Source organism: Epinephelus moara, chromosome 18 (genome assembly GCF_006386435.1).
Source record: "Epinephelus moara isolate mb chromosome 18, YSFRI_EMoa_1.0, whole genome shotgun sequence".
In the NCBI taxonomy this organism is placed as follows: Eukaryota; Metazoa; Chordata; class Actinopteri; order Perciformes; family Serranidae; genus Epinephelus; species Epinephelus moara.
This window is the reverse complement of record NC_065523.1, coordinates 11,426,933-11,441,905: the sequence shown is the minus strand read 5'-3', so window position 1 is coordinate 11,441,905 and position 14,973 is coordinate 11,426,933. Positions and strand designations below refer to the sequence as shown.

General features: G+C 38.6%; 1 protein-coding gene across 1 annotated transcript; it reads left to right on the top strand.

The window, feature by feature from the left end:
* Positions 1 to 2,260: 2,260 nt before the first annotated feature.
* Positions 2,261 to 11,844, top strand: pctp (phosphatidylcholine transfer protein). Its single transcript, XM_050069634.1, has 6 exons — positions 2,261 to 2,443; positions 4,230 to 4,347; positions 6,147 to 6,226; positions 6,411 to 6,582; positions 7,233 to 7,300; positions 10,937 to 11,844. Exons 1-6 carry the CDS (start codon positions 2,315 to 2,317, stop codon positions 11,009 to 11,011), a joined length of 642 nt encoding a protein of 213 aa, XP_049925591.1. The 5' UTR covers positions 2,261 to 2,314; the 3' UTR covers positions 11,012 to 11,844.
* The last annotated feature ends 3,129 nt before the right edge of the window (positions 11,845 to 14,973 follow it).

Sequence of the window (14,973 nt, the reverse complement as noted above, 5' to 3'; positions counted from 1 at the left end):
GGAATATACCTTTTCCGGTTGTGCATTTCAAAATAAATCTTCTTTTTCTGTTGCAATTACTGTTAGCTCCTTGGATGCGTTCATTTTGAAAGGTTATTTCCGTGACTCTGTACAGCTTGACACTGCCGCTGGACCTCAAAACTTTACATGTTGAATATGAGCGAGCGATGATATTATATTAGGCCTATATTATATTATATTATATTATATTATATTATATTATATTATAAAAAAAAAATCAACAAAATGGAGGTAATTTAAGAAATCACCAACATTACAAAAAATATGCAGGGTATCCAGGATTGTAAATTAACTATTTCTGTCCAGCCAGTCAACAGATTATCATTGTTTTTGGCTGGTGAGTGAAGCAAATCCAGAAGCCACTTGCACACTTGCATATTTTACCAGCATTTGGCTGGTGGCTGGTGCTAATTTACATCCCTGAGCATAATATTTAACTACATCATGAATGAAAGACACTTTCTAGGATACACAAAAACTGATTAAAGGGTTAGTGTAATGACTCATTATTGCACCTCCTTAAAAATGGATGACTCACAATATGATAGATTAAAAGCAATGGAGGTGCTGTTTGAAAACACCTTTAGTCTCTATCTAGTATGGGTCAAGCTGCAAAAACACTGGACCCTACAAGTCCACGTGGTCACAGACCACAAGTAAAGTAAAATTCTTGGCCTTTATCTTTCAACCTGCAGAGGTCAGTGCAACAGATGCTGCAATTGCAAGATGAGCCACAATTTTCGTGGAGATGATAATTTTTGCATTTCATTTTCACTGAAATAATTAGAAAAATGATGATGACGATGACGATGATGATGATGATGATGATGATGATGATATGATTTTTGCTGAGGTCTTTACCAAACAAACATTTTCCCTTACATTCGGAGTATGATTTGTAGGCTAGGACCTTTCTGCAGTACCACAGTGCTACATTTATAACGGTGTTGTGACACATTTTACCTTTATAAAAAAAACTGCAGCTCCCACAATTTGGATATTGCACTTGGCCATATTGCTATTTTGATATCTTGATTAACAGTGCAGCCCTGTGTCAAACATGACAATCGTCTTGCCTCTATCTGGATTTACATGCTGACCACACTCTCCCAGTATGTGTGACCTGTGTGTCAGACCCTCTCAGGGATCACTGTTGTTGACATGATTACATAAATGTCCCACAACAGCTACTGATTTATGCTCTACAATACACACACACACCTGTTGAACACACTGTAAATACATTTACACTGTGGTTGTTCCCTCCCTTGTGTTGAGGGATTTTCTCTCTGCTTGCATAACACTGATGATCTCACACAAATAAATATGAACTGGGATATTTAATTTGTCATCTCCTTCTGCAATCACACTGAAACATGTTTCTAGGAATATTCAGGATAATAACATGCTCAGGGGATACATGTGCAACGACAAGCACACAGTCACAGAGCACAGTCATCTGCTGGATAGGTCATCATTTTATTTCATAACAAACCAGTCACATGGTTAACAAGGTTTTTATGCCAAAGGATTTCATTTATCTAGTTGTATGTGTGACAGTAAGAACTGACAGATGTGCCTGCAGTAGTGGATGTAGTTTTTGCTTATGTTATGTTTGTACACTTCATCATGCAAACAAAACTGCACAGTTGCAGTTTGTTCTACTCAGCAAATATTTATGAAAATGCTTCCCGTAGTTTACACCTAAGTCAGTTTTACAGGGCAAATAGTTGTTCAGATGTTGGCTATATATCACGTAGAAGTACATGCATTGATAGATTACTGAACGGGCCAAATGGGCAAAGGCCCAGCGGCCCAAAGTGTCAGGGGCCCCTCTAGCCTTCACCTGCAAAATGTCACTAGAATTAACATGTAGAGCAAGAAAAGACTCAAAATGACAACAAAAAGGGGCCAAACAACCACAAAAAGACACAAAATGATTACAAAGGGACACAAAATCACCACATAGTCTTTGTATTGCACCAATTTGGGAGAGGTGGTGGGGCCTTTCTGTGCCCAGGGGCCCACTGTCTTATAATAAACCCATGAGTAAATAAAGTAGGCTATATCATTTAAATCCTTCGATTAATGCCATAGTCTTAAGCAACAGCAACTATTTTCACAAAAAAAGGTGTAGTTTTGTGATGGTAATCGTCTCTAGCTGATAAAATGTGAAGAAATATAGCGCTGTGCTTACATAAATGTTTAACTCTTTTATTTTGATAGGCGTCACCGGAAGCGTGGTGTTTGACTCCCTCTGGGTGACAGGTCAGGTGCTGTGAGAGGAGCCGTCATGTCGCTGCAGTTTACAGATGAGGAATTTCAGAGCGCCTGGAGGGAGCTGGATGAGCCGCAGCTGGAGGGAGGATGGGAGCTCTTCACCGAGACCATGGGAGTGAAAATCTACCGGCTCTATGACAAGGTGCGACACATTGATAAAACTGCTGCTTCTGCAACAGGAAGACGGCTGCTGCTGGTGACTGACTGTATGAATGAATAAGTCTGTGTCGGTTTGGGTTTCTTCTGCAGAGCCTGTAGCGTCGGTATCAGCACCGATTTCCTCTCCTTCTCTCCTGAAATGATCTGACATTATTTTTTAATGTGAATAAATTATTGACAGCATTAATAAACAAATCAGCAGTGATGCCCTAGCGGCCAAAATGAGAAGTATGCGGAAACTGAGCAAGCTATTGGGCTCTGAAACCGGTTATAACAAACTCTATTTACAAATCTGGCAATTTAATGTTGCCTCTCCAATGGGGACATATGATTTAATCGGGAAACTGATTGAATACATTTATAAAATTAGAATAAACTCGGCATAGGGATGGCACATCAAGGCAGTCATTTTAATTCATTTTAAATTAATGAAAGGGGAACAACAATAATATAAATCAGCCTTAAGTAAAATGCGGTCCAAAATTACATGCATTAATTCTCATTCATTCCCTAAATGCTTTTGAATTCTACCTCTAAGGTGATACTAAAAGCAAACAATAGACAAGTTCTGTGATTATGAGACATTTGTGGGCAACCCCTTATTTTGCAACATGCTGTAAGTACATGCTTTTATGAAATAAAATGATCCATCCATGATGAGCAACTATGATTACAACATAATATTTTATTTGCAGTATATAGAGCTTATTCCTGTACTGTTGCCAACAATATTGTCTTCATTTAGTTTCTCAATTTCATTTGCACTTAACTAGGGTCAGGACAGTCACTCAGATTGTAGGCAACTTGCAGCTCTGGAGCCCTCTCCAGCTGCTCCCTCGGGCTTTGACAGGAAAAAAAATTATATGGAAATAAATAATGACTTTTTTTTAACATGTTCAATTATCATTGTTGTAGGACTAAACAAATAATGCACCTAGATGCCAAATTTAAAAACATTTAAATATTTCATCAACTTAAATGTGATTCAGATGTGTACGGCCGTTGAGAAGAGAGACTTTAATAGTGTGTGGACAGCTTTATTTGCTTTCACTGCCAACTCTGCAAAGTTAAAGTTCCAAATAATCCTAAATAGCCCACTGCAGAGTACCTACCACATAGTAAAACCTATTAATGAATGCTACACCTATTAGTAACATTGACAGTCTAATTAAGACTTAACAGGCTGTGTTGCCTTCGTTATAAGGTTCAAATATGTATTGTGGCTCCAGACAAAACTTGTTATTTTTATTTTTGGTAAAAAAAAAAAAAAAAAAAGGCTCTTCTGATAGTAAAGGTTGCCGACCCTTGAGAGAGGGCCTAATCTGTTCATATTTGCCTTAAAATGTAAGAGTGATTTGATGAAATACTGCTTGAGTTTCCAGAAACCTAATGTGCTATCCTATTATCAAGGGAATAGCATTTTAAGGGTATACACATGTTTGGGTTTGAGGTCTTGATGTGCTGTCCACTGCTGAGGAAAACAAGGCAACCTTAAACTGATATATTTCTGAATTTGAATTAAGACTTGCATTTGACCACAAAATCAGTAACTATAAACGCATTTTATGGGGTGTATTGCATTTAAGAGTGAGAAAAGTGTCCGCAGACCTCTTTCTGTGCTTTTGAAAATCCAGTGCACTTGGAGTGAGAAAGGGTGTAAAGCAGATTTGCTGTAATTAGAGTTGTGTGGTTTGGGATTAGTTACATACTGTGGGTGTGGCATGTACGGCCTGCATTTGGAAGAGAGAACTTTCATGTGCTGTTTTCAGGAAACTGGACTTTATGAGTATAAAATCTTGGGTGTGCTCTCCACCTGCACTCCAGAGCTGTGTGCAGATGTCTACATGGACTTGGCCTATCGGAAAGACTGGGATACATACGTGAAAGGTAAAAACAGAGCTCAGTAAGGCAAGGTTCCCACTGCCATTGTCCTTTCCATCCAATTTCGACTTTGCCTCTTCTTTCCTGTTTAAGAATTACTCGTCATTTTTACCATAGTCTCATTGGTTCTGTTCTCGTTTCTGATATTCACCATGAATAAATCACTTATTCCTGCCTGTAGCACACAAGTAGGCTTCTGATATCATAGCCTTTTCCATGTGCCTTCTTAGATCTTGTCTTGAAGTAGTGCTCTACATTTAGGCATGGTTGTATATACTGAAATAACATTTTTAATTTATCTTTGTCTTCATGCATTTCCACAGTAACCTGCAGGTAACATGTTGTCTGTATTGTAGCTGCGTAGTCTGTTAGAAACAAAGTTAAAATCACATATATCAGATGACATCTCGGACACAAATGTAATTTTATTAGTAGCCAACGTAGCTTTTTCCTCCATAGTGGCGTTTTTTGGATAGTCTTTGTTGTCTGTGGTGGTAGCAGAGTTATTCTGGTTTTGTTTGTTGTGGTTTGTCCACCTCCAAGAACATGTAGACCAGCAGCACTTGCAAGTTCCTGAATTGAAAGTTCTTCAACACGAGGAGTGCTCCGGAAAAAAAACAGCAGGTGTCTAGAGTGCAGAAACATAAGGCGTGTAGCAACGCAAAAACAGCGGCAAAAAGTTCTACATTTTTAATTCTCATTAAGAACAATTACAAAAAGCTGCCTCCAGCTGCTTAAACACGTTAGCCTCAAACAGCTAATTTAACAGCTAGCTTCATTAGCAGTAAACCGATCACAGAATATTTACAACAGCCATTGTTCAGTCATTGGTTTCTTGACAGACTTTGACGATAGTGAGACTTCAGACAGATATTTACTCTGGTTTTGGTTAGTCTGGTTCTTGATTATCCAATGTAGGAACTTTATCTCTTGAACTACAAAACATGGCGGACAGAGCAGCTGCCTCAAATCGTTCACTCCAGCAGAAAATGTTTCTGGAAAAATTCAACACTTCTAAGGACAATTACTGGAGAAATCCAAGGAGGAATGTACAAATATAGAGAAAGTATTACTGCCTCAACAACATAATTAACAAACCTCAAGCTGTGAGCCACATTCTGCCCCTTTTTTGTAATTTGGTGTCACTGATCAGCAGGTATCACTGATTGTTACCATGAATACTTGGCTCTTAATTCAGGGGGTAGGGTGATTAACCTTCTTGGCTTAAAATGCGTCTTTGTTTTTGTTAAAGTGTATACATTAGACCAAAAGACTGGCCTAACACTACAGACCAGTCTCAGATAACTGTTTAGAAACTGATCCGAGTTCTGGACAAACTCTTAGAAGACCGAAGCAAATTTGAAGATTGACTTTAAAATGTCTTGCAAAGTATGATTAAGAGTGAGAAAGCATGTCTTTGGTTGCAACTCGAAATAACTACCTCAACATGTTCTCCTACTTACTGTATGCCAAATCTATTTGATGTGGATTACAAGAAACTGTGCTGTGTTGTAACAACTTCAGCCTTCTGTGGGGCTGCAGTTGTTTATTATTACAAATAATTGCACAATTTGGTCCTGGGCAGCTTTTCAAGAGCATGCCTTGAACCTTATTAGCGAAAATCTTAATTCCCTTACAATTCTTTTCCCTTACTTTACATAGGAGATGGAAAACAACATAGAGTATCCTCAGATTTGAGCATTACACTTTTTAAAGCCACTTTTAAGTGTATCCTGTGTCCTACATCTCACGTTTACCTGCTGTTTATTATTAATGTTTTTCTTTTTTATTCTTTTTTTATACAGAGCTTTATGAAAAGGACTTTGGTGGACACACTGCAATCTACTGGGAAGTAAAATACCCATTTCCTCTGTCAAACAGAGATGTATCCTTCTGGTCCACACAACCATATTCAGTACACAGACAATTCTCATGGACAAACAAATGTTAACAACACTAATTGTTTTTTCTCTTTAAGCATCAAGTATGGTTTATAAAATTAAAATCAGGCTGTAATGGAGGGCCTATTGTCCCAGAGTGACTGTCTTCCCTAACAGCTTTTCCCTCAGTATGTGTACATTAGGGAGCGGAGAGACCTGGATGTGGACGGCAGGAAGATCTGGGTGATCCTGGCAAAAAGTGCGGCAGAGGTGCCATGTGAAGAAAAGGGTAGCGTGCTGCGGGTCAAAGACTACAAGCAGAGTGTCGCCATGGAGAGCGATGGAGGGTGTGGAACTAAAGGTAACATATGGTGAGGGGATATAAGGGTACAGCAAAGATGTCAAACAGTTGTGGGTTCAAGAGGATATTGAATATGTTTCCACTTTAAACAATGATAAATTTCTGAAATTAATATTGTGATATTAATTTGAATATTTACTCAGTATTATTACACATCATGGCAGGTAGTAATGTTTGGAATAGGTTGCCTAGTTTCACAAGATATCACTACCTTTGTGCTAGCTTAAAAAGTGGGTGCACGACAGCCTCTTAAAGACAGTAATGTCGTCCTCCGAATTATTTTCACCAGGAGGCCATGCCATGCCCCCGCCCCTGGGGGCACCAATGCATGGTAAAGTATATGTATGCAAAAACAGAAAATAATCAAATTAATGTTCAGTAGATCAAAACTTTGTTCTTGTGTAAAGCATTTCAGTGGAAAAAGTCATGTAAAATGTGTTTGCTTTTCATTGGAATTCGCTTTAAATTGTTCATTTAAACAACAGAATTTTGTTAACAGTAACACTATGTTGTCATATTGTTATGATACACTTATCAATGAGTCCTCCGTTTTGATTTTTGACTGATAATGTGAGGTCTGCAAACAATTTATTAAAATAAATCATTAACTTTTTCCCTAATATTAAGAACGAACATGTGTTTTGTTTCAGTTTTCATGAATTACTTTGACAATCCCGGTGGCATGATTCCGACGTGGCTGGTGAACTGGGCAGCTAAGGTGAGTGCATGCATGTTTTGTTTACTTTGTTAAAGCCACACTGTGTAGGAATTTCTCCCATCTAACGATGAAATCATATATTACATTCAAACGGATAGCGCACTCTAGTGCCTCAATGTTTCAAACGCGCATTGCAACAACGGAAGCCGCTGTGTACCAAAGAGCTATGATAACATTGATGAAACCATGTCATCCGATACTTCATGGAGTATTCATTCAGGCTTCTACACAGACACACGCAACGCAAGTTGACAAACCCCTCCTCACTATGCTGGCTGTGTTTACAACGTAGGACTGTTTGGGCAAGTGTAAATCAAAACAAACCAATCACGTCTTGTCTTTTGACAACTGACAAGTGGCTCAATCTAACACACCTCATCCCTCTTCTCGCATCACTGAGCCGCTGACAGCTGTTAGCCGCTGTTAGTGGCGCCGCTACTACCCTGGCACTACTGCAGCATACTGTAACAAAGTCCCACTCTTTGAGCATAATGCATGATCATGCATATGCAGCATCACGGGAGACGGAATCCTCGTCGCTAAGAAAGTGCAAAGGGAATAAAAAAAGGCAACGTGATGGGTGAATTCAAAAAACGAGGGTCAATATCGGGGCAGCCTTTCCCAGGTGGAGAGAGCTGCTGAAGGAGAAAGGTAATGCAATCACAGGCCAGCGCTGCTGTTAGCTGCTGTTAGCGCTAACAGCAGCTAACAGCTAACAGCAGCGCTGTGATGCGGGGAGAGGGAAGAGGTGTGTGAGGCTGAGCCGCAGATATCTCCTTTTCAAGTGAAGAAGTTGAATAAGTATGATCCTCCATCTTATGAAGCCAGAGGTTTCCAAATGCACCAGCACTTGTGACTAGCCTGCTTGCTGCTGCTTTTCGTTACTCTACCTGCAGGCAGAAACCAGAAACCGACAAGTGAAAACGCGAAAGGCGATTCCGTATTTCTCAAGTATGTCCCTGTACGTATCTGTATTTTCAAGATGGCGCACGTACATGATGAGACACTGGTCGCAATGTATATGTAAATGAGAATTTCGGAGCTTACAGACATAGTTAGATACGCTGATGGAGGTAAATACACATGTGCTAGGACACACTTTTGACTGCAAAATTTGTTTGTCTCAAAGAACAACTGAAATTGTTACACATAGTGCCTTTTAAAAAAAATTCAGCATTTTTGCCTTTATCAGACAGGACACATCCAGAGTGAAAGGGCGAGAGAGAGAGAGGGCAGTAGGTTGGAATCAAGCTGCTGTGGCAAGGACAAAGCCTTTGTGCATGGGGCGTCCGCTCAATTAGGTGAGCTCGTGGGCGCCCCATGTTTCTTTCACTTTAAGAGTCCTTTTACTGCAATACATACAAACAATGCAAGCATAAAACTAATACAGCTTTAAACCTGAATGACCCATTAAGTAGCTTAAGGGGCACTGGCCTCGCTGAACAGTTGCAGATGGGTCACATGCTAAGAATTTCCGTATTGGGATCAATAAAGTGGAACTTAACATGACTGCTTTAAAGATTTGAGTCTGTAAGTTGAATTATTCTCATGTTTTTGAAGTAAATTAACAATATATTGACCAGCAAATCCACTGTGACTTACAGTAGAAAGAAAAGGGTTTAGTTTATGTACAGTAAACCAGCTTCGTCTGGAGATATTTCTCAACAAGGAAGGGGATTTGTTTGATTTGAATGGTTGCCTGTGGGGATTATTCTGTCTTAGCTGCACAAGGAAAAGAAACAAAAAACAGACTAGGAATGTAAAAAATGACAGAGGTGGTTGTGTATCGATGCGCGACTCTGAGACTATATCCACAACAAGAGATTATCAGCTACATTCTGTACCCTGTTCTCCATCACCACATTTACTGTTGCCAGACTCACAGTTTAGTTGCTGTCATTTGCATATTTTACTGTTTCTCCTGTCAGAGAACTGAGTAAGCAGAAATTAGGAATATAAAAAATTGTTTCCCCCTGTCCTCATTAAAACAACAGGTTGGCAGTTTTAGATGCATCCATTCTTGAGACCATGTTCGAAAACACTCATGGATGGATTACTGAACGGGCTTATTAGGCACAGGCCCAGGACCCCAATGTGTCAGGAATCCCCCTCTTCACCCACAAAATGTCACTGAAAATAGCATGTACTGTTCAAGAAGAGACTTAAAATAACCTCAAAGAGACACAAAACCACAACACAAAAGACGAAGAAAGACAAAAAATATACACAAAATTATCTCAGAACGTCACAAAATGACCTCAGACAGACACAGAAAGACCACAAAATACACAAAATGACCACTAAGAGATACAAAAAGGCCACGAAGAGACACAAAAAGACAAAACATACACAAATGACGTCAGAGAGATGCAAAATTACCATAAACAGACACAAAAAAACAACAAAAATATACACAAAATTATCTCAAAAGGCAACAACATGACCTCAGACAGCCACAGGAAGACCAAGAAATATACAAAAAGACCACAAGGAGACACAGTATGACAAAAATACATACAAAATGATGTCAAAGAGACACAAAATGACAAAAGATTACAAAATATGTCCACAGAAACACAAAAAACAAAAACTACATAAAATGTCCAGAGATACAAAAAGACAGCAAAGAGACACAGAATGACAAAAATACACAAAATGATGTCAAACAGACTCAAAATTACCTCATAGAGACACAAAAAGACCAAAAAAAATTACAAAATATTTATGTTCACAGAAACACAAAAAACAAAAACGACACAAAATGGCTACAAAGAGACATAAAAAGACCACAAAGAGACACAGAGTAACAGAAAAAAAATACAAAATATTCCGACAGAGACACAAAAAAATAAAAACTACACAAACTGACCACAAATAAATACAAAAATACAAAAAGATCCATAGCGACTACAAAATGCAAAGCAACATCAACATGAAGAAGAAGAGGTAAAACCACCACAAAGTCTGTGTGTCAGTTGCTCCTGTGTTGAAGAGGTGGTGGGTCCTTTTGCATATCTGTGTCCAGGGGCCTATTGTCTCATAATCCACCAATGAAAACACCTAATAGACAGAATGCCTAAACAGAGAGAGAGAGAAATGTGTACTTTCTAATGTTTATGTTGTACTCATAAATCTAAATTTACACATTTAAAGAAAATAAAGAGTATCTGTTGGAGGACAACCTTGTTAAAAAAGAAAAGCCCTGACATGGATTGTAGATTTGAGAAAAGGCTGAAAGTGACAGTGAAACATTTGTTTTAAATATTTTGACAACATAATGTATTTAGACTTAAATTTATTAAAAGGAAAACTTTCACTGACATGTGGAAGTGGTGAAGAAACCATTTCCCTCCAGCACATCGCCATCATCAAAATGTGCACATGTTGGTTGTTGACCTACTCAGGCAGATCTTTGATGAAGGCTTTAAAGAGGGTGTTAAAAGGGTTCACTCACAGGCCTCGGAGAGCTCTATCCATCCGCCCGCTTTATGGTTTTCCATCATTATTGTTCACAGATGTGCTGCAGGGTGATGTCAACAAGCTCCTCTCCTCGTTGCCCCACCTGGGTGGGTCTTCTTGGCACATTCGTTCATGACGCTCACTGATAAACGCTCTTTGTGTGTTTGTTTTGTGCAGAAAGGGGTTCCAGGTTTCTTAACAGACATGCAGGAGGCCTGCAGCAATTACAGCAACTACTGCCAGAAGAAATGAACGCAGCTGACGGGACAATGGCTCACGCACAAGGGCTCAATTTCATTTTTCTTGTTTTAATCTTGGGAGGTATTCTGAAGCCGAATGATTAAATATGACTTGCCTGTACAGGATGAATGTGGCACGGTGCGGGCTGCTACTTGTCGTCGTAGCATGCTGTTGACTCAGGCATGATGTGCATGACCGGCCACCCTCATTATCAGGCTGGTGTCAACTCAATTCTGTGTCACTGTACTGTATTAATCAATACTCTATTGTCTTTCTGTGCAATCACTCTAAGCTCCAGTCCCCCCAGGATTTAGGAGCTTTCATAGGATATTTAAGCTTTTTTAATATTTATACAAAACACTCCGTTGTTTTATTACTTTGGGATCTCTGTGGGTGGTTTGTTCAAACTGCTTGTTGCACAGGATGTCATCACTTTATTTGGTTTTAAATATGTTTGGCGTACATGTGAAATGTGACGGATGCAATGTAACTTGATTTATTGTGCTGTATGTTTGGTCACACTGGAATCTTCCTACTGTCCATTGCAATTCACTGGACTTCATACATTAGTTTTAATGAAGTGAAAAAGACAAATTGGGCTTTTTGTGATTCATTTCTATGAGTTCTTTACTTATGCAATGTTCACGTTCTGATACTCTGTGCTGATTCATTATGGGTGCATATGGTCACAGATACAGTATCTGAGATAATACTGTATTGATTTAGGCTGTACTTCAGTGCTCCTGTTGATACAGGTGAATATGGGTTAATCTGGTCATGAAAAGCCTATTACTGTGTAATATTGCAGTGTTATTAACATGAATAAACTTTCATTTTAAATTTTAGTACTGTCGATTGCATCTTCTCCATGCATGTAACTGCAATCACATTCACTATCACACTATGATACAAGTTAAATGATCATCTCAAAAGGTCAATGCATGTCCACAATGTTGTCTCACAGATGGGATGCTACCATGGTAACTTAAGCAAACACTTACCGGTCCTAAGCAACGTGATTACACATTTTCATAATTAACAGTAATATACCTTTAATATGAGTGCTGCAGTCTATACTATAGGCTAAGACGCTAGAAAATAGCCGGTGCCCTCGCGCACAGGCACGTGTGGCTCTGCGCATGCGCGAGGCACAAGGCAAATGTCCTGACCAGATGGAGGTGCTGCTGCTGCTGGTAAGAGCGAATGTAGCCTGTGTTCAGTTACAACATGAAATGGGCTTTTTAAGTAGTGGTAAGATGTATTTAATGTATTTTTGTGATGGAAATGATGAATTTCAGGGCATTTGCTAACCTAAACTTAAGCTAATAACACTGTCCGATCGAATTTATGCTAATGGGACAAGCTAGCTTTAAAAGCAGCAGAAGTTAAACTTTATATCAGTGAGGACATTTCTAAATGAAGAACAGGTGTGTAAAGCTGTAGACTGTTAATGATAGCCAGGCTTAATTTCCAGCCCGACTTTAAGAGTTAATTTAGTTTGACTTAACTTCCGAGAATACAAAACCATTGTTTTTAGCATTTTTAAGCAATAACTTGCTACACTTTTTTTTTGAGCTAATAGCTACCGAGTGTGAACAGGGTTGTTTTCTTACTACTTGATAAAGCTTTTCGGGTGGCAGCTTGGCTCCAGTTTTTGCCTACATGGTTGTTTAGCAATACTGAACACTGTTTTCTAGGTATAGAATACTTATTTGGATAAAAAAAACAAAAACAATAAATTAATAGATAAATATATATATTTAATCTTTAAACTCATAGCTAACAAGTGGGCATGGCATACTGTTTCTCCTGACTTGATCTAAATGAACACAGTTAATGTTTTGTTACCAGTGATATTTGTCTGTTTTAGTGTTACACTCACATTTTATATATTCTTTTTTCAGAATTTTGTTATGTTGTTGAGTCAGGGTCACAAAGAGATAAGACGAGCAAGTATAAGGAAATTGTACAGTTAAACCTGTGTTTATTATTTCTCAAATGACACAACTGGTGTTTGTTTTGGTGACTGTGTTGATTGGAGCCTCCACAGGCATGAAGGCATCACAGATAACATATGTGCTTGATATTTTTCTGCATGATAACATAATGAATATTCTGCAAATGTGAACTTCAGACGACTGTTTTTTTTTACTGAGTTTGAACCAGTTTACCTGCAGATGTACTTTGATGAGATAATATTGTCAACATCTGGGCTTAGAGGCATGTTTGCTCCCGAAATGTGTGTTGTTTTTGTGTTAGGCTTAACCACATGTATGTTTATTCATGACAAGGCTCAGTTAAGTTTTCTCCCAGGTCCGTCAGCCCTCCCATGAAATGTCTAATCTAAGGTGTGAAATATACAAGAGTCAGCAGGGATGTGACTTCTTTCCCTGACAGGTGATCCTGTGATGGTGTCTCTCCGTCCACATATTGGTGTGGCTGCTGCACTGATGGGTCTGAAACATTAACCAGGTTTGAAACAGACATTTATCACTGCATATTGGTGCCACAGACATGAACACATGAACATTACAGCCATGTGTGAAGTGATGTCTCATTTCAAAACCATTTGCAGTAATGTGATAATGTGATAGAACAGCCTCCATTCTTCTGGGAAGGCTTTCCATGACCAAGACTGTAAACCCAAACCAGGAAAAACAGCCCAAACAAAGTGTGGACAGGGTTTTCCAAACGCTTTTGGTCATATAATGTATAAATGCCATTTTTTACTCTTGCTGTTATCTGCTTAAGCATCTGAGTACTTCTTCCACCCACTTATTTCAGTTGTAGTAGCAAAAGTACAACTTAATACTAAAAATGAGAATATAAAATGATAGTAATTATGGCTGCCACTAATGATGATCTTCATTATTAATGAATCTATTGGCTATTTTCTCCATTAATCTAGCTGACAGCTGCAATAAATTTCTTTGTCAGATAATCTGATGATCTTAAACGTTTGGTCTATTAACCATCAGAAACATCACTATTCCAGGGCCCAAGGTGTAAACTTAAAATCACTTAAAATTCATATGTCATTAAACTACATCATAATCATTATAGGTGGATGATTTTTGATTAAAAAAAAAAGTATGATATACAGTTTAAGTACACTTCTTGCTGCCTCAGAGGAGTTCTCAGTGGAAACAATGAATTACAGGGTCATTTCCTTCTTGCCCCTATAATCCTCCCGATTACTCCTCTACCACAGAATTAAAAGTGAAACCAGGCTGTGACACGCCATCCCACCGCTGCCCTGTTTTTTTTTTCACTCTGCTGATCAGTTGTAAAACTGAAGTGCTGGCCCAGATGTTTCCTAAAGGAAGAAGATGGTCTTTGTTTCCTATGAGGTCACTCAGCTGGTGGTGTAGTGATGGTTTTGCTGGGCTGTTACATTTTAGTCCCCCCTTTACTGTCTGTCCAGATCTTTACATTAACTCTGTTCCAGTGGTTCTGTTTAAATCAATATATTGTATCTCAAAGGAGATAAAAACACTGTCGAAGCAAACTTAAAGTTGCAGTTGAGCATGTGCAAAGTTATTTACATACCAGTAGTCCAGCGTCTAGACCTGTTAAGATCTTAACTTAAAAGAGAGCATCTGACCTAGTTGGTCTTTTAGTTAAAACAAAAAAGCGAACATTATTTCCAGATTTAAATAATTTTGCGGTAACTTCACGAACAAATAACAGAGTAGGAAGGGACTTTTGCTTTTGTTAAGGTCTGACTTTGATGGGGATAACAAAAACCAGAAGAGGGAGAAGTGAATGACATTATTAATAATGTTGAAGGAACATTTTTGGCTTCATTTAGTGTTTCATCTTTAGCTTATTCAGTGAGAGGATGTCAAAAGTCTAAAGATGAATTACATAATCTGGTTAGAGATGATGATAATAATGATGGTGATGACAACTAGGCCAAGTAATACACTGCACATGCAACATGAGCATGTCACATTGGGGAAACCTTCTTATGA